Source organism: Cyrtonyx montezumae, unplaced genomic scaffold, assembly GCF_038088225.1.
Source record: "Cyrtonyx montezumae isolate F1298 unplaced genomic scaffold, pur_monq_1.0 scaffold_6, whole genome shotgun sequence".
Taxonomy (NCBI): domain Eukaryota; kingdom Metazoa; phylum Chordata; class Aves; order Galliformes; family Odontophoridae; genus Cyrtonyx; species Cyrtonyx montezumae.
The window spans coordinates 9,699,666-9,720,332 of NW_027072067.1; the positions used below are offsets into that span (position 1 = coordinate 9,699,666).

The window sequence follows — 20,667 nt, forward strand, 5'->3', positions numbered from 1 at the left end:
TTATTTTTGAATGACAAGGCTTTTATCCAAACCAAGATTTACAAGTAGGGCAGAGGCCCATTCTCTGATGGATACATATTAAAAGAATATTGCAGTGGCACCCAGGAGCAGATAACTCCAACCAATTTAACTAAGACCTTATTGTAATTTCGTTTCTATCTCCTAAGCAACACCTCCTGAAAATCTTGTTTGGACCCTTATTCTCCCTTCCATGGATCTCCTCTCCATCAACTCCCCAACTTACCAAACACCCTTTAACTGAAGAGCACTGACTTTATAATTCATCTCATTGACAACAGGTACTTAAATCTTACCTTATTTTTATTCAGAAAATGTTTTTCCCTTCACCAAGGAAGAATATTTCAGTGGTCTCTTAATTACTCATTAATGAAGTCCCACACAGTTCGAGAGAAGCACTGCTCAGTACTACAACTCACTGCCCATCTACCTTCATTTCTGCACATCATTCCCACTGACATCACCTTTCACTGTATCTCTTAATTTCATCTACTGAGTTATCACCACAGACAGCATGGGAAATCAGGGTTTTGTTTCTATAGGTAACTGACTAATGTACACAGTTCAGTGAAGTGCCATAGTCACAACGTTCTTACCTCAAGTATATACTTCTCTAGAGACCTGATGTTTTCCAGAGCCTCTGGGTCTTGATGGATAACAACTACTTCTTTCAAAGGATACTGGAGAGGGGAAAACAAAAACTTTTATCCTTTCTAATGAAAATTCAGAAATCATTACATTTAATAATTTTTATAATAATTTTTATAATAATTACATTTAATCATTTTAAGTAATTCACTGTGGAATTCTGCTTGCTATTCCAACCTTAATTATCCATTTTCCCAGGCTTATCCCAAAGTTACAAAGCCAATGCATACACACAACGTACTGACAAGAAGCATTAAGAATTCTAACCTTTACTGGAATGGTTTTTCTGTCTCTGATTACTCGTCCAAGCTCAATAACAGACTGCAAACAAGAAACAGCACTTTCAATTTTTCTGTCGATCAGATCCTCCCTAAATTAAAAAAGGAAATGTTACAATGCTTCATCATATCTGCATTTCTCTGAGCAGATTTAAAAGATTTGAACTCATTCTCTGAAATATCCTACAAGAGACCTACAATGCTCTGTTTAGGACTACTTGAAAAATGAACACATTTCTCTCTCTGTGGAGGAGATGATGCAGAAATAACTTGCTTTAAGAAAAGAAAGATATTTTTAAACTGCGCTTTATTAGCACTTCTCACAAAATGGAGATAAACTGAGTCATATTACCTGTTTTATTAGTATTCAATAAAAAGATTTACATTCTTAATATTACAAGAAGATGCAAAAATAAATAGAATACTTGTAATGACAGTGAGACACTCATCATGGAACCAACTCACTGGATCTCAATTTATCTTTTCCAGGAATTCTACATACTATAGCTTGATGTTTTAGACAGCCCTGTCAATTTTCCTGGCTTTATCATTTTAACACTCTTCTATTCTGAGGCATCTTCCCTTCCTCTCCTTTTCCTTCAGTGAGCAGACACGCACGTCTTGTTCCAAATGTACTAAAATCCAACAGATCTGAGAATGAGGTTTTTCTGATTTCTTGAGAAGCTGTGTAATTTGAACAGCTCCTTTAAAATAGCCCAAGTGTCATATCAGAAGTACTGCTGTGAAAAAGGACAGTTGTGAACGTAACAAAGTTGCTAGCTGCACTGGAATGAAAACTACATATTTCATAATAACTGTCCAGGAAAAAAAACTGGTAAAATAAGAGTAATTCTAGATGGCCTCTTCTTCTGCACTGGGGCTTCAATTAAAATATCACTACCTATTTTGAAGCTTCTGTCCTTCCAAAAGCTAGTACCTATGATGGTCTGCAAAAAAAACTGGAAAGACTACACAATGTAAAATTTATACTATAACACAGCAGTATTTTAGCATTACCTGCTGTTATTTAACAACACTGTACTGCCACAACATGAGAATAGCCTCAATGGTTTGCATGAATGTTCACAAATGCAACCACAAGTAATACCTCTGTGGGCTTTATAACGTGTATTCATTCAAGGTCAGATGTCAAAGTGGCCAAGACCATCAGCTTTTTCAGTGCATAGCCATCATACGGTCAGAAGCTAATGAAATAGTTCCTAAAGCTGCACCAATAAGCTTTTCACAACTCGTTCTTGGCTGACAATATTTTCCTTATGCAGCCAACAGAAAAATATTCCAAGAAAAAAAAACAGTGTGCTTAGTAACTTGAGGTGAAACCAAATCCTCAGCAATATCTTAGCTTTGGAAACATGACTTCTTATCAGGCAATGAGAAAACCTGATATACAGGGGATCCAGTAAATTAGACATACTTCTATCAGACAAAATATGAAGCAAATACAGGAAAAGGAAAGCTATGTAGCGACACAAATGCATATGTCTGCACAAGGCAGCACTAACAGGAATAGAAGTGACTAAGCCACTTTTAAACACCCATGCTAAGTGTACGTCTGAACAGAGCTCTTACAAATAAGCTCCCTATCCTTTCATTAGCACATGCTCCAGGAACTCAAAAGCATTTCTGATAACTCACAAGCTTCACATTCAATTTCACACTCTTTACAGCACTTTGCCAGAGAACAAAAAATCAGCACCATCATTACATGAATCTCAGACTCCTTGCTGCAAGAGCTCTCACTACTAAAGCAAGCAGAAAAAGCATAAGCCTTCCTCAAAGGTTATATAACATCCAAAAAAGAAACATTACTACAAGGTTTGAATTTGAATTCTTAAACTAGCATGTAAAAGATCAAGGTCATCTCCTTTATCCTTAAGGGTTTTTGAACTGAGCTGCAATGCAAAAGGAAAAAAAGCACGATTCTCTCACATTCAGTGACTAATAGTGCCTGCACTTCAGCCTGCTAACTTAGCACACAAACATAATACTAAGGCACTAATGAGTTAGTGATTACTGTAATGCAAGACTCTCCTTTGGCTGGACAAAAAACACCCCACCCTTTAGGAATCAACTTCTATCTGGATCAAGTTGGTAATCCAGAGCACATGTTCAATACAACCCTCATGAAGCGAAACCTTCCTGAGACATGTGAGAGAGAAAAAAATCCTTGACCCACTAGCATTCAAACAAATGACCCATCTGGAAAGCTCTCCTATTGTACATTCTCTTAAAAGGAAGTGGAAATCTTTGGACAATGGTCCAAATTCTTGATCAGAAGCCAGAAGAACTCACTCTACTGGCTCCATATGTGGTCCACACAAAACAATAATTCTAATCCACATGGGATTTGGCATCAGCATTTGCTCAGAAAGGCTGGAAGACGATGCAACTCCAGCATTCCTGCAACTGTAGGGCATGCAAGGAAGTTTTACAATCCTTTTGAGCTCCTTATAGACATTCTAGCTTTTCATCAGCACATTTTGAAAAATAAATATATTCCTTGTCCATATGCAGATAACACCAAGTGGGAAGTGAGCATTCCTCCTCAACGTTTTCTGTCTTATCTCAACAACCCTTTAACTGAGAAGTCTACTGCTTGAATGCAGAGAGAAAATTCACATTCCTCGTCAAAGTCAGGAAGTGTGTTGCTAATGACATGTCCTCCTACAAGGGGCTAGCAACCAGAGCTTAATCAAAATTGGAACATTATTCGCTTATAGAAAAAAATCTGAACTATCATCTTAACATTCTTCCTGACACAAAGGAGTGCCTTCCTGTTGCTCAAAGCAGTTTTAAACACTTAACTGGAATAATAAAAAACAGAAAAAACAATAAAATCTCACTTTGCCCCACAACAGATGTCTCTTACCTCACTGGGGGAAGCATGAGGTAGTGGATGCTTTCAGTAGCCTTTTCCTGAACTGAGGCTGGATCAATAAGTGTCTTCAGATTCTGGTACATCAGTTCAGTGATAAATGGAGTATAAGGAGCCTGTAATATTGCAGTCATTGATTATCATTTCTTCATTGCTTGTACATTATAAATCAGTAATGTTTACAAATTACATAAGGATTTGCTCACCAAAACCAGAATGCTCAGTGTCTTCAATACAGAACTATGAAATTACTCAAAAAGCTGACTGAAATAAATGGAACTACTTATTGACTTCCTTTCTGAGCTCCGTGTACATGGTTTATCCATGATAAAGAATATATCCAGATATCCAGATAAGAACTCTGAATGTCTCTAAGACACTGCTTGCATTCTTTACACTGGCTAGACAAGTCAAGAAAAAGGAAAGGTGGGAAACCAACCATGCTGAGCAAGCCAGCAGCCATACACATTCCCTCCTCATGTGTTTAGCCCTTATACCCTGAGTTTCTATGAACAACTTGAAAGATACACGCTTCAAGATTAATTACGTTTTTAAAAGTCAGTTAGCTAATAGTTGGCTGTAACTGTCTTACCATAAGTCTGCACATGGAAAACAAAACACTGAACAAGGTTTCCAGGGCCATAATGCAGTCTTCAGTCCCATTCTCGCCCTATTAAAGCATTCATCAAAATAAAATAAAAAAAAAAAATGAGTGGGGAAAAAAACTAACCAATCACCATCTCAGGATCACTAAATGGATTTCAGTGAATTCCCAAGATTTATTATATCAATGCAACAAAGTGCTTTTCCAAACTATTTTCTCAGTCCCATCCAGCAAGTGAAACTAAGTTATTGTGCATTTTAATTGGTTGGTTGGTTTTCCTCAAAGCAAAGAAAACATTTGTTTCTCATTCCCACTATCAGATACAAACTGAAGATATTTACAAACAGCATAATGATTTGTGTAACATCAGGAAGCCGCTGTGCATTAAGTAAACAAAATCCAACTCTATGTTAACAGTAAAAGACAGAAGGAGACATGTACCTTCAGTCTTCTGCGATTCATTCTCACATACCAGTTGGTCAGAATGTCCACAAACTTCACTAATCGAGGGACTACAGTGTACAGCCTGTAAGCTACAAGGGAAAAACTTTATTGTAGGTAATATTTGATGGAGAGAGCAATCTTCTCACTTAAATAAATACTTCATCATTAGCAACTCTGGGATAACATCAAACTTTAACAGAAACACTACTCTTAGTAAGGTTAAAAATGTGATCAGACATGCTATTATGTTAAGACCACATTAAGAAATTATACGTCATTGTTTCATGCTTCAAGACAAGTATCTGCCACCAAATTACTTCCTTAATCCTACACAAACATGCATTATGGAAGCCTTATGCTTTTATCTGACTCGTAAAGAGGATAGTGGATAAGAGACTATTAATCGTGAAGGATTTGACAAATCCTAGATTTGTACATGCTATAAATACAGCCGAGTCACCACAAGTTCAACAGAAATTACAGAAGAACCATAGGATGAAGTTCTGTTATCTGTCACTGCCAACATCTCTTTTGTTTGCCAGATTTAAAATGAGACACCTATTTCAATTAATTTAGGGATAATTATTTGCTTTTTTTTCTTAATTGTTTTCCCAAGAAACACAGTAGACTAGAATGTAAAGTAACAGCAAGCCTGACAAGATAGGAAGACAAACATCGGTGTATTTTCAAGTTCAGTGCAATATGAAACCATGGAGAACTACCAGAAAAATAAAGAAGCTCATCAAGAACACCATGCTGCAATGAGAAAAACCTTGAGCTGCTCATGAGTGATTTTTATTTTTCCTTAAACTTTGAAAGCTTCAATACTAATGAGTTTAATTTAAACCTGTAACTTCTTTAAATAGCAAGGAACTTTTTCATCTTAGTTTCTAATCAGTTTCATTAATGAAACAACTACTGAATAAAATGGATCATTAAAAGCTTCGTTACACTTGTCATAGCGTTTTCTAAAATAAAAATGTCTTTGAAGGTAGAGTGATGGTATTTAAACCTAAAAAAGAAACCCTCAGAAGAGTCATACAGTGATAGAGAAGAAATTATTTATATGGGAATTCATGTTTCTGAGAAGTCACAGAATGGCTTAGTTTGGAAAAGCCCTTGAAGCCCACCCAGTTCCAACCCCTGCCATAGGCTGGCTGCCCCTCCACTGGATCAGGCTGCCCAGGGCCCAGCCTTGGGCATCTCCAGGGATGGGGTATCCAAAACTCTCTGGGCAAACACCCAGAGTTCTAACTATGATTTATGTAGTTAGGACACTGAATTAAGAAGCAGTAAGGAACAGTACACATTTAACAAGACATTCAAGTTCACCTGGAAACATCCCCTTTCAATAGCCTCATCTTCCCCTAAGAAACTCAGAGGAGACTTCTAGCTTTCACCCACAATCATCTCCCTTCTAATACTATTCCTGCTCAAACTCCCTACTAATCAAAGATCTCAGGTACAAACATACTTCCCACTCTCCCTCAAAACACTTTCCTTTCTACAAGGAACATGAGAACTTTGATAGGCTCTGTGTATTTCTGTTGGGACATGCATGACACTCAATGTACTCCATCATTCAGTAAGGAGAAGACTGAGGAAGAATTCACATTTTTGACAGGCAGACAACTCTGTCCTTCGAAGATGGAGGACTCTTTCATCCTTTAATGAGACAATTTTAGACGACCTCACCTAAGTTTTGTTACCAAAATAACAAGCTTGATTTACTGTAGCAAGATAATCACATTTAACTCCTTGGTGAGAGTGAACATGCCAGTCTAAGACAGAGAACGCAAGAGAGGATTGATGCAGAAGAGGATTGTCCTGTATCCTTAACCTCAGCATTATCTATCACCCTGTTAATACCTTCTTTCCCCAAACCTAAGTACACCTGTGGAATGCTTCTAAAAATTCTTCTGAGGGCAACTTCAGATCATTGGAATGAGAGGGGGGGGAGCTGCTGGTTTGTACATAAACAGCGAATACAATGGCAAAAGGCACCTCCTTTCCAATGCTAAGGAATCCAGTGCCTTTAAAGATCCCAAAACTTGATCAGATCCCGTCATGACTTCATCAGCAAGACAGTAAGCTTTCTGGATCAGATTACTTCAGAGGCTCTCCTCTCTTCTTGCGATTTAAACTGATTAAACATAACGTGAACATCGAGAGTTAAGGTGACCAAAAAGACTGCAGAAGGGAAAAAAGTGAAGATTTTCTTAAAGCTTAATAGTATCCTGGTAATTTCTGCCCTGCTATATGTATTTCCCAATATGATTACAGATAAATCCTCTCCAAACAACAACATAAGGAAAAGTTTGTTCCCTCACATCCACATACGGCCCAAAATTATTTTATTCAGCTCATTTAATTACTGGGCATTTTGGTATTGGTTGTTTGGTTTTTCTTTTTTGCAGTTTCCCAAATGCTATCTGACTTCTTCACTGCCATCTTTCAGCTACTATAATAGTACAAACAATTGTCCCAAGCCCTTCAGAAGTTATAGCAAGAAGCTGCAGCACCAAATTGACAGGATTAGCTGTATTTCAAATACAGCTATATGCTTACCTTTCAAAACCTCAGCACAGCAAAATATGTATTTACACCCACAGAAACATTTGATATTACACAGTACCTAGTTTTATCTGTAAGTCTTAAATAGAACTGTGGATGAAATGGTTTGTTCTTCGATCAAAAATTCAACTCATATACACACATCCCACCAAAAACATGCATACCTGCCATCTCTGCTTTGAAGAACTGAATGAGCGATTGGGTGAAAGAAAGAATCCATTTATCCATGATGTTATTGCTCTCCTTAACTGTGTTCTCATTGTAAAGGAATTCTCTTCCCTCATCCTATCATCAACACAAAAACACAAAACACATTTTCAAGTCTTAAGAGTTTATATTCAAAGCTTTGTATCAAACCACCTGTCAGTTCCAAGTACCCTGTCACATTTGCTGTCACTGGTTTCCTAAAACAGAAAATTAAATACTAGAAAAAAAAAACCAAAGAAAACTTGGGACTTCACTGCTCCTGATCTCACTTCTCAATACTTCCAGCTGCAAAGGAGGCCTGTTACTTCCATCAGTTAAAAGTAGACTACAAGCAGCACAGCACACAAAGGTATGCACTCGTTCCTTCCCTGCTTGCAGCGTAAATCACAGCTTCCAGACACACAGCAGGGCTCTTGAATTTACATAACTCTTACCTAGGAGAATTCTGAAATATTTACAAGAAAAATAATGACTAAGATGAATTGTATTTAGGGAAAATGACATTTAAAGGATATAATTTTTAAGATCATATCACAGTATCAGCAGGCTGAAAAACAGAAGAAAATAACAATCCCTACTGAGAAAACCAAACAAAGCTAGTAGAATACCAGGCATCCAAATGTAAACAGTGCATTCTGTTGCTAACCAGAACAGCAATGTTTGCGCCCACCTGAGAAATTTCTTAACACTTCACTGAATCTGCATGATAATGAAAGCAAGGCCACAAAAAAGAACAGTGCCCAGTGCACAAACTGCCTCACCTCCAGGTGTATGTTACAACCAGCAGGAAATGGGGCAGGGAAGTTTTCAGTTTGTTGTTAAATTGTAGTCGTTGGGTTTTAGAAGTCTTTGAGCTTTGTCATCCCTCAAAATCCAGGTAAAAATTCTGCTTGGATTACTTAGCCCAATAATTATGCATCCACTTACACAGTATAAAGGAAAAGGTTCTTAGAATAAAAACGTATCTACGCACCCAGAAGTACAGCAATCATTAAACCAACTTTTATTACAGAGAAAGAAGAAAACTTATTAGACTTCACCCAGGACAGTGAGACTGTAATTTCTTACAGGAGGTAGAATACAATGAAAAAAGCTGTTAAAGCCAGAACATGAAATCCAATTAAAGCAGTATCACCTCCAATAGCTCATTATTTTGCCTAATACAGTGCAAAGGAATGGTTTCACTGTCTATAAAGAAGTTCCTTCTGTTGAAACACCAAAGCTATTTGCTTAAGCACCTGTACTTTCCACTGGGGTCTTCCATCCCCTACTTTGCTGCTCATGTAAGATTTAATGGGATCACAGCAAAACACAGCAAAGCACACACTGGATAATTCAAAGGTTAAACAAAAGCTGAAACCTATTTGTGGGGAATGTACAAAGGTTGTCTGATAAATGCAGTCTAGGGATCCTGAGAAAAGATTCATTAAATATTAGGCTCGGAAGTTACCAGACTTCCTTCCCAAAAGGGGCTGTTAAAAGATAAAAGTCATTTATTTAAGTCAGCTATTTACTGTATTATTTATTGAAGTCAGCTGCCTTTATGGCTTCAAATGGCAGCTCTCCAAAGTGATTAAACTGCCACTGTAATCTCATGTGTACTACAAGGACAGGACTTCTTTTTCCCACTCCCATGCAAGTCTGCATTAGCAGGCTGGAACCTTTATTACTAATCTCAGCTAAAAATTAAAAATGGTTTCACAAAACCTGTACAATATATATATGCAAAATCTTCAATTTAGAAGAAATATTACTATAGGAAACATTCATCTTGCTTTCATTCTAGAAGCATAGAAACTCATGTAATCTACCCAGCATTTTTAATTCAAATGTAATCCTTAAGTCCAAAGCATTATTTACCTTTCTTTCCATTTCTTTTAACTTATATTTAATTATTAAAAATAATTAACTGTCACATTACAGAAGGCAAACACTGCTGTGGCTTATTCAGTGTCAAGTATTCCCAAGTTAAACACTTTTATGCTGATTCGTAATTAAAGTTATAATACAGGAATTGGTTCAAGACATTGTCACAGCAGCCACTGCTGAAAATGTCATTCCTTGCATTACTTATTTGCAGATGTATGTTTTAAATCTGTGTGCTACCAAGCAATGTTCTTAGTGCAGTGGAACTTGTAGTGCAAGTATAAGCAATCTGAACTAACCTGGAAGTCAGCCTTGCTTTGAATAAGACACTCAAGACCAGGTGGATCTACAAAACTCTGCAGACCTAAATCTCTCTTATACTAATCCACAGTATGAGTGGAACATGCACAAAAGCCTTCCATCTGGCATTTCCACGCTCAAGACAGCCATACCTTATGCTGCAGGATGTGAACGTTCTGAACAAGAAAGCGATACGCATTGTACCAGGGCAGGAAGACGTCCTTCAGTATGTCCCTTACTCCTTCCTCCTTAAACCTCAAGTTCTCTGCTCTCACCACGGGAGAATTGATAAGGTATAATCTGAAAAACATGAACATTTAAAAGCTTAAAACTGCATACAGTAATGAACGTGGGCTTACGCATACAGTGAATTCTCAGAGCTGCTTAGCAAGAAGGTACTACAAGAAGCAGTCTCGCACTAAGAACCCTAAAAAGGACAATACTATAAGCAAATTACATTCTGAACATAAGGTCATTTACTTCCTAGTGCCACAGGATTACTTTTATAATCCTGCATACCAAATCTGAATCAGAATTTTAATTTTTTTTTTTACTCCAGAAATAAATTGAAGAGCTTCAGACTGCCTGTTGGCAATCACAGTCTAACAGCAAGCAATGAATGTAAAGGATTAGTGTTTGTATTTAGAAGGACACCTGATACTTAGATATTTTATTTCCTTGACAATGACACAGTGCTTTCTACTCAGTCTAGATAATTTTACCAATTAGAAAAGGCTTCACGCCCATCGCAAACAGAGGGCGAAGAAGCAAGACGGAACAAATCAGTAAAACATCAGAAATCAATGTCACCAAGAAAACTAGCCCAAAAAGAGGAACAAGGATTTACCTGCTGCAAGTACAAATGTACCCCAGCTCCAGAAGTAGCTCTGAAAGAGCTAAGGAGAGGATACAGATGACCTCGACCCTGCCACAAACAGCCCCTTTCAGAACCAGAGCACCTTAGGTCAAGGATGCTCACCTACACATGAAATCTGCCTTGCCCAGCAAGATCAGTCTCATTTCAGCTAGCAGCTCCTCAGGACACATCCCTAGCTTCCTTACTCACTGAGTTCGAAAAAAAATAAAAATCTTCAAACATCACCTATTCCCTGAGAAAAACTGCTGACTACCAACTCAACTGAAGAAGAAACGAAGTCTTACTTAGGTATCATAAAACTATAGTAAGAAGTTGATTTAAATATATTTCATATAAGCTTTCCAAGTACAAAGTAAATAAATAAAACACTTAAGAGACTTTGCACTTGCCAGTTCATTTTTATTAATTGATAAAAATGAATTTATCAATTAATTTCCTCAACTTTAAAAATTATCAACTAATATATCTTCACAGACACTTCTTTTAGGAGGCTTTAAAAACTAAGTGTGGTCTGACACAGTGCATTCAAGAATACCAGACCATAAATTCCTCCAGAGAAGGCTCCTTGCATAAAAATAAGTACACAAAAAGAGAGCTGTCCAGGCAAACAAACAATAATGCAGAAAGATCGGCAGAAAAGAAAGTGGCATTTTCAGAAACATATTACAAAAGTATTCTTAAAAATGACAGTTTAATTCAGATTATGGATTTACAGAAGCAGAAAACAGTCAGGCAGGATAATGAGGTGGTAAGCCCTTACATGAAATCAGAACTTATAAACGTACTTAAACTAATCCTCCTATTACCATTATTTATTTGTAAATATGCTTATTACTTGATTTTTTGAGAACTCGAACGTAATTTTGGACCTAATCTGAGAGCTACTCCAGCACTAGGGCAGAACTCAAATCCAGACTTTCTGGCAGTTAAGGACACCAGAACAAAGAACACCATGAAGTGCCTCTTCTGCTTTGTGTCACAGGAGGCAGCGATGTAAAACTAATCTGAACACTGAAGTACCCATTAAGCTGAACCTTTCCACCCACCTCAGCAGCATTCTCCGTACAGTCTGACTTTCAGAAGTCACAGCATCCCTCACAATGAGAAACTAAATGAAAAGTATCTCTTCCAAGGCTACAGCTATTCATTGAATACAGCAGACCTACACTGCCTCGCAACAGGTGAAAGCTACAAGACTACTACACCTTGTGACATTGCTGCAAAGATGCTCACATCAGTTACCATCCGGGAAAGGGAAATGAGACACCTGATGAAGGAGGACTTCAACAGTTTTATTCAGACCTAGTGACACAGCAGGCATTGATCAGAAAGCAAAACTTTCTTCAGATCACAACAGTAGAGAAAGCTGATGGAACAATACAGGAGAAGTAATGCAGTGACCTTCTTTTCATCTCTCTAAAGCAACAATAAAGTCATTATTTGTTCTGCATTTTAAGAACAAAGAGTATAACAACAACAACGCTTACTTTAGAATTCAGGGAAGCAGGGACAGTAAGGACTATGGCAAGACAACGCTGTTTCCAACATAATTAAGTCCTATTCAACTCTAGTAATATATAGATAAGTTTTCGTCAATTCTTACAGATTTCACATATTCAAGCTTTAGGAAACACAAAATTGGACTGTTAAGTGCACTGTGTCATTAAGCTATTTCCTCTATTTGTCTGTGCCATTCCATTCCATATTCATTTAAGTAGCTTACATGAATATTCTCTAATCTATTTATTAAGTTACTGCTAGAAGCACTTGAGAACCACAGTGAAAGCATATAAATATTCTTTATTTATATGCATGTGTGTATATATACACACACGTCCTGAAAAAGTTGAAGAAACTGCAGGGAAGCGGTGCCAAGGAAAAACTCAACTGCAGCTTTTTCTATAAACAGAACACATCAAGTGCTTCAGTGAATAAGCACAGACAACTGAATCACAGAGCTCCCTCCATAAATGAGCCTGGTCTGTAATGCTTTTTACTCTCAGTGTGGGTGTAGGTATAAATAAATGTGACATTAAAGAATGAGTATACAGGCAGAAAAAATGAATTAGCTTTTCAGAAAGCAAAAAACATGAATAATGGAAGTGCAACTTCTGGTATTTTAGATTTAAAACCAAAGAAGGCAGATTGCTTCAGCTGAAACATCACTTGTGATTTAAAATCTCTGCTATGAATAACCCAAAGTCTTTTCACTCATTGTTTCAGCTACAGATTCACTGACATTCTGCTAATCAGACTTTGACTATTTTTAAAGAACAATTTGATCAAATCTGAGAAATCTATCCAACACTCCACTGTAAGCATACACACAAAGATCATTTACTAGGTTTTTAAAATGCTAAAGCTCAAAAAAAATAAAGAGCTTCACATTGATTTTTGTTTTTAAATCACCTAGAATACAGCAGTGTCTTCCACAAACAAAAACCTCAAGCACACTCAGCTTTCATTCAGACCAATCCTTGCCACATACAGTTGTAGTGTATAATCAAGTGTGTGACAGTCTGTTTTCTTATATATAAATAGAATGACACAGCTCTTGAGAAAGGCATAAGTAGTATACTCACTCATATTAATATGTCTTTCTTGTACCTTTATCTCAAGGTACCACTTCATATACCTAGTTAGAGTACCTAAAGTACCAGGGAAATGCTTAATTATGTTTACACGTTTGTATATTTTTAATGAAACACTTCAACTGTGTGTTTAATCTCCAGTAGGAGAATTTATATACACACAGGACACTGCTCCACTTCTGCTCTTCTGGTTTCACTACTACAAGTACATAATGTACATTTCTACCAATGGAAAAGAAAAACTTTCTCCTCCTTAGAAAATGGATACTATAAGCAGCAAACAAATCTGTGCACTATGCAGTAAGCTTTCCATAACTAGCAGAAAACTGATAGGACTGATTCATACAGATACCATTCAGCTCTCACTGGGTCAACTCAAATGAAAAGCTGCAGTAGCAGACATGCAAGCCTGAGTGGTATCATGCCATACAAACAACTGGAGACATTTTCAGACAAAAAGCCTCCATTCAGCAGAACACCCTCAGTCTGTAGCAGCCCAGAAGAAGGCACTAACCACTGCTGGTTCCTTAGTTCACCCTCTCAGACAGCCAGCTGCCCTACAGGTCCGGAGTTTTCCAAAATAGACAAATGCCTATGAGCAGCTCTACTGGCACGTGTGTGTTCAAACCAGGAAACCAAAACAGATATTATGCTTACTTAAAAAAATCTTACCTTAGTGCATCAGCTCCATAACTATTTACAATAGCCATTGGATCAGGATAATTCTTTTTCCTTTTGCTCATTTTTTGGCCATCACTGGAAAATACAAGAACACAGAAATAAGTTAACAGAGTTCATGTAATAAACAGGCAAGTAAAGAATTCTTTCAAATTCAGCTTGTTTTTTTCTGTCCTATTACATCCTTAGTAGCAAAGACATGATACACCAGCACACCACTCCACTACGACTGCTGAACCCATGACAGCATCAGAAGAAGGCCCCCAAGTTACACATTCAAGCAGTAAATCCATCTTCCCTGGAGAAACTGGTGAAAGCACACTTGCTCTGAGTCACTCTCTCCCACCTACTGACAAAAAAAGATGTAATAGATAAATAACAACATTTGATTCCCTTTTCTCTTACATCTACAACTACATTTCTAATCTCATTTGCTCTATAATCATATCATTTGTTTCCAATCCCTTCCCAGTCTGACTTGCTACTCATTTTCTCTTTCTAGGAAAGTCCAATCCTACTGGAAAGCAGTAAGTGCAACACACAGCTGGGATGTATAAACCTCACAATCTTGAGTACCTCCTCTCTAGTGAAACACCAATACCACCCCAACAAGTTTTCACTGCTCTAAAGTTGATTTGAGATTTCATTTACAATTCTCAGGGACTTCAGTGAAGCATTCTTTGAATACAAATCAGCTTGTGAAAGAGCTTATATACTAACCTGGCAAGAACAAGGCCATTTACAATTACATTCTTGAATGGAGGTCTTCCAAAAAGAGCAGTGGACAGCACCAGCAAAGTGTAGAACCTGAAAAAAGGCAACATAAACATTATTTCCTAAATATGCTCAGCTAGAATGGGCAGATCATTACAGCTGGAATTCTTATCACAATGCTGTACCCTAAAAAACTTGAAAATTAAATATATGGAACACTTACATAGCGAAGACTCAGAGGTTACTGTAAACAGATCTCTTTAATAGACCTTATTCTTCATAACATACTGTAGCATACCGTGTTGTATGCAAACACAGGCATCTAGTGTTGAGTGTGTCAATATCTATGACTTGATTATCCATTAGAAATTCAGAGGAGGTGTGTGATGCCGATGTGATCATACCAAACTCAGAGACAAAACCCTGACAGCTAACAGAAACGCAGGAACAGGAAGGGAAAGCAGGAGCATCATGCACCTAGGTAAGTGTTTCAGTATTCTAAACAACAGGTGAGAGGTACTCTAAAGATCTATAACAACTCTAATACTGCAAAAACCATAAAGCAATCTACTGAAGGATGGGATGCAGCGTGAAAGCCCTCATTTGCACACTGCCTACAGAGCTCAAGCTGAAGCACAGTGGGTCATGTCCACAAGCACAGCCCTGACTGGCATTATTCATCAGTTTGAACTCATCTTGTAATTTTTCCACAGCCAACTTTCACCTGAATTGGTTATGTGATCTTGTTAGACCCATTAAGAGAAGGAAAGATACAGGGCTGCTTTCAGCAGTAGCATGCAGATAGGTCAGCATCAGCAAACTGAAATCCATGAGTTACACTCAGTATTTAAAGAAAGAGATAATTTTATGAAGTAGCACAGTGATAGTTCAGTACATCCGCATGTTGCAGTGGCCTCAACTTTTGCCTTCATATCACACTAAAAAGAGGAAAACTCCTGTACAAATCACCAGTGCTTTCTTTAATGACTCTACTGAGCGCTCCACTGGAAGCTCACCTTTTCGTCTGACAAGTCTCCCACGCATGCTTCAAAGGATAGCACTGAAAGCAATGCTGCAGTTCATGTGACATGTACTATGCCACGCTTACATTTCCATTTCAAACAGAAAGAATTAGCCCTGAATCTCAACATTTAGCATTACTTCTATATTTTTCACCAGAATTTGTAACTAACACAAATAGATCTTTTATTCACATAAAAACCTCAAACTATTTTTGATTCTGTTGAACATTCATAATTCATTAGCTCCCTCGTTTCTTATGTGAACAACTTTCAAACACGTGAAAGCTGACATCTTAACAGTTTATTTAGGTTGTTTTTTTTGTTTTTAGCGGGGCAAGCACACTCCAGAGGTGCTGTGGAACACAGGGGCATTTAACATTAGTAACTCAAGTTACCAGATGGAAACAAATTCCATTTATATACAAATATATAAACCTTAAAATATCAAAAAATCTGACACTTAGCACAGCCTATATTAGCTTCAAAAATACAATAATCGCTTAAAAATGCCCAAAATGTACATATGCAAGCATGTATGAATGTATGAGAACATAAAACAGAGAAAATCTGGGATTTGAGAAATATTTTGCAACAACCAAAAGCGTTTATACAGAGATTAATCAGTAAGCAGCATCACTCAGACCTTAAAAGCAGACTTAGTTAGAAAACTTGATTTTTGTGAACTACAGCAAGAGCCTAAAATCACAAGGTTTTAATTTAATTGGATTTTCTCCCCTCCACACACTGAAATTCCTAATTTAATTGAGAGGGCAAGAACTAATAGCCTACACAGGGGCTTGAAATCCACAACATTCTGACTTCAAATTCAATCAGTGTTCAGTTCCCAGTAAATAAATTCTACAAAAATTCAGCTACTGAGTTTCTTCTTGACCATGCTAATGACCTGCTGCCCTACACAACACTTCGATGAGAGCCAACCTAGATTGCTTACTAGCATGTCATCTCTCAATAAAATTTCAGCATCAAGCTTTAGAATGTCTCATATTTTACTATGAAAAAACATCATAACTTAGCTATACAACACTAAAAGGATCATCCAGATAGAATAATTTGCCAGATAGGAGCAACATAACAAAATATGGCACAGATTTACCATCCTCGGGTTTGGTCAATGCCTTCAGCAATGAAGTCAGCAGGAAAAGCATCTTCAAGTTCTTTTTTGTTTTCAAATGGATAATGCACTTGTGCATAAGGCATGCTTCCACTCTCAAACCAGCAATCAAAAACTTCAGGGACCCGGTGCAACACACCTTTGCCACAGCATGAAGGGATAGTTAGGTGATCAATACTATGGGAAAGAAAAAGATTGAGGAAGTCTAAACAAAAAACAAGAATTGGCACCAAAAGTTAACATTATGCTTGCACATTAGGTATGAGTTTTCAGTTTTAGTGAATCTTCCACAAGTATTTCCTTAGACAACTTCTGTAACAAAGACATTCAAGAGATTTTGTATCAACAGAGCCTAGGACAGAAGAAAGAAGCATAAAAAGGCTTAAGATGGAGGGAACCCTAAAGGTCATTTAGTTACAACCTCCCACCACAAATAAGGATGTCAACCACCAGCTCAGGCTGCCCAGGGCCACATCCAGCCTGGCCTGGAATGCCTCCAGGGATGGGGCATCCACAGCATCTCTGGTCAGCTTGTTCCAGCACCTCACCACTCTTGAAGTAACAAATTTCTTCCTAACACCTAATCTAAATTTCCCCTCTTGTAGTTTAAACCCATTCCCCCTTGTCCTATCACTATCAGATCTTGTAAAAACTTGGGGTTTTTTGACCAAATCCTGGAAAACATTTTATATAACCATTCAACTATTTTTAACAACCAATGAACAGCCCCCGTGACCGACCTTTCCCGATGGAGATCAGTGACCTTCACTCCTGACAGATCTTCCAGCTCTGCCATTGAACCAATACAAACCACCTGCAAGAGGCAAAATAATCAGCATGTAATCTGCACACTGTCACACCTTTTTCTTTCCTAGAGCATTAGATAGAACGTAGGTTGATTAGCATCTTCCTAAGTAGCAGATATAGCTTAAAAGCCAACAAAACTTCTGAGCAAAATCCCCTTCTTCCACAATGATACAGCACATTAGAGATCAGAGATCACTGTCCCATCAGAATAATTAGAGACTTAGACCAAATGCGTTCTTAGGTAACAAAAAAGGAGGGGTGTTACTTGTACTGCCTCTCTCCCCCCAAACAACCCCTAAGACCATACCCTCGTACAAATCCACAATCTGAACCTCTGCACAGGAAGGAGTCTCCGACTCAAAGTTCACCTTCTGAAGCTAAAGGAAGCTGTAAACAGCTCACAGCTAAGTACATAGGTATACAAAATTGTTCACATTAAAAAGAAGATTCACTGTTAACAAAGGAGTTCATGTAAAAAAACCAGCAAAAAGCTTCAACAACTGATTTACATCAACACCATGAAATGCTGATACAACAGATGATTCTGAAAGACTAAGAAGAGGAGATATATTTTTTTTTCTTCTCGCTATGGGCTTAAACTGCTTGCTCTTCCAAGCACTAATGACCTCCTCTCATCAAAAAGGAGTCATGATTCACATACTCAATCGAGGTCCAATCCCACCTACTATCACTTCAATTAGAAGTGTCATGGAAAAAACTGATTTTTGACACACAGATCTGACAACAAGGAGTTAAATGTACCAACGTAAAGAAACTGTAAGTAGGCTGGAAATTTTTCACATAACGTAACTTGCAAGATTGTTTTTGGATAGTAGTCAGCTAGCTCAATTTCTACAGCTCATCTTAAATATATGTATACGTATACACAGTGAAATTATGAATAGCCAAAAGGTTTTCATTTATTAAATTCTACAATACTGTCACAAATTGCATAGATTATAAACATAGTTTGATTCAGTTTTTATAACATGACTTTCCCAACCTGATTCAACTGCTTATCTGCATTACTAATTAGTCTTTTAATGTTATTTTTGTAGATTTTTCATCACTTCCCATAGAGACATAAAGCAGATAAGTAAAGTATGTCAATGATTACGATAACCAAGTCTGAAGTTCAGACAGTGACCTGCACAGGGCAACTGATCCCTTTTGAAAACATCCCTTCAGCAACCAACTATTTTTACCATTGATTAGTTCCTCATTTACCATGCGACCCCATAAACACCTATACAAGTGAGAGGGTAGAATGTGCTTAATTCAGTGCTGCTGGCAGGAAAAAAGGTTGTGGGATTTTTATTTTTTTTATTAACTGAAGCATGGGTGAAAAATACCCTTGACACCATGATTGCTTCATCTTCCAAACCTCAGTAGTTGACAATACAACATTCACAAAGCATGCTCTGGGTAAAAAAATCTTCCCACTACTTGTTGCTTTTCACCAACTCTTTCGATACTTGAGTATGATTTTGAGCATCAGGTACATCTACAGAACCTATAACAGACAGTAAACATTCATAGAAGCTCAAACCCCAGAGGAACACAGACACCATCATGCTGAGTAAGACTGCCTCTATCCAGGGCAGAATGGCAGAGCTACCATCTCAAGTACAGCTCATGAGATGTTTGAAGGCAAGAGAACAATACAGCACACAGATGATAATCAAGTCCAGTCCTTCATTAGGCTACACCCCTTTGTTCCTGTGGAATGGTGTATGCTCTCAAATTACAGTAACAGATTCAGATCATAGAATCATAGGGGTTGGAAGGGACCTCAAGAGATCGAGTCCAGCCCCCCTGCCAAAGCAGGTTGCCTGCACCAGGTCGCACAGGTAGGCGATATTTATCTTTAATGGCAATATCAGCTTAGCAGGCAGGCCCCTTTCCCAACTACTATTGATCCCTCCTGCACTTCACTTCTCAGCCAGCTAAACTATCAAAACAGCTGAACCAACACTTAGACAACAGTAAGGCAAGCAGAGTGGGATATGGGGCTGTTCAATTGTTTCAGCATCACTGAAACCTAATGTGAAATCAGAGGCCAAGATTTCTTCTTACAAGACATTCATTAGCACTTTATCTATGTATATTAAGCCTATCCATGTAAATCAGAAGAATAAAACCATCTCGCAACAGTTCTAAATAAGCGTTAGGTTCTATTAGTTTCCTATTTCAGCTTCATTAAGTATCAATAGAATGGTAACTGTTCATAGAAAGAAGTCATGCAGCGCTCCAAGACATTCCGAGATATTTCAAGGGAGCCTTCCAAATAATAATTATTGAAAAGAAATTACTGCTGAAGCCACCTGAAAGACATGTTCCTAAAGCTGCCTCCAAGCATACATGTTTCCAACAGATCCAAAAGAGTTTCAAACCACTTCAGGAGAGCACAGCTAGAGTCATTTTGTTTCAAATCTACATTGGAAGACTGGTGCATTCAAAGTAGAGGATGGCTCAGAGGTGAAGTGAGTGACAATCAATGAAATAACCCAAGAGAATTCCTGTAATATCACTATTTAAAACTATGATTTGTATGCAAGTCCTACACAAATAACCACTGCCCACTTATTACTTCAAAAGCTTATTGCTTTACTGAAAAAAATTACCCATTCTAAGATGCGCTCCTACACTGAGAAGAATATCACTGAGAAGAATATCAAGAATCCTACACTGAGAATCGAGAGCTTAAGATTAAAATGTTTGCAAAAATGTGGTAACAGTCAAAAGCTTTAGAAATTAAATACTTTTATGCACCTACCTGATAATTATGCTCAACTAAAAATAAAATACAAGCTAAGATAAAACTGCTGGAAACCAGATATTGATTTGTAATAAAATTCACTTTAGTACCAATTAATTCACCTTACTGTACATTAAATGAAGAACTGTTACTACTTCTACAAAATTTAATATGCACAGCATAATTGCATACGACAAAGTGTTCTTTTGAGAGCAATACATGAAAAGGAGCTTCTGCAATCTCACATGGCACA

The 20,667-nt window shown here is 37.6% G+C and overlaps 1 protein-coding gene across 1 annotated transcript in view; it reads right to left on the reverse strand.

Annotated features, from left to right (window-relative positions):
• The window catches only part of IARS1 (isoleucyl-tRNA synthetase 1), an 86,804-nt gene that overhangs the window by 24,411 nt on the left and 41,726 nt on the right, over positions 1-20,667 (reverse strand). The window contains exons 15-25 of the mRNA XM_065749830.1: positions 17,590-17,663; positions 16,832-17,026; positions 14,702-14,788; positions 13,976-14,059; positions 9,988-10,135; positions 7,627-7,747; positions 4,886-4,977; positions 4,433-4,510; positions 3,835-3,956; positions 934-1,036; positions 615-698 (exon numbers count right to left, since the gene is read on the reverse strand). Coding sequence (XP_065605902.1) covers positions 615-698; positions 934-1,036; positions 3,835-3,956; positions 4,433-4,510; positions 4,886-4,977; positions 7,627-7,747; positions 9,988-10,135; positions 13,976-14,059; positions 14,702-14,788; positions 16,832-17,026; positions 17,590-17,663 — 1,188 coding nt within the window. The remainder of the gene's footprint in view (positions 1-614; positions 699-933; positions 1,037-3,834; positions 3,957-4,432; positions 4,511-4,885; positions 4,978-7,626; positions 7,748-9,987; positions 10,136-13,975; positions 14,060-14,701; positions 14,789-16,831; positions 17,027-17,589; positions 17,664-20,667) is intronic.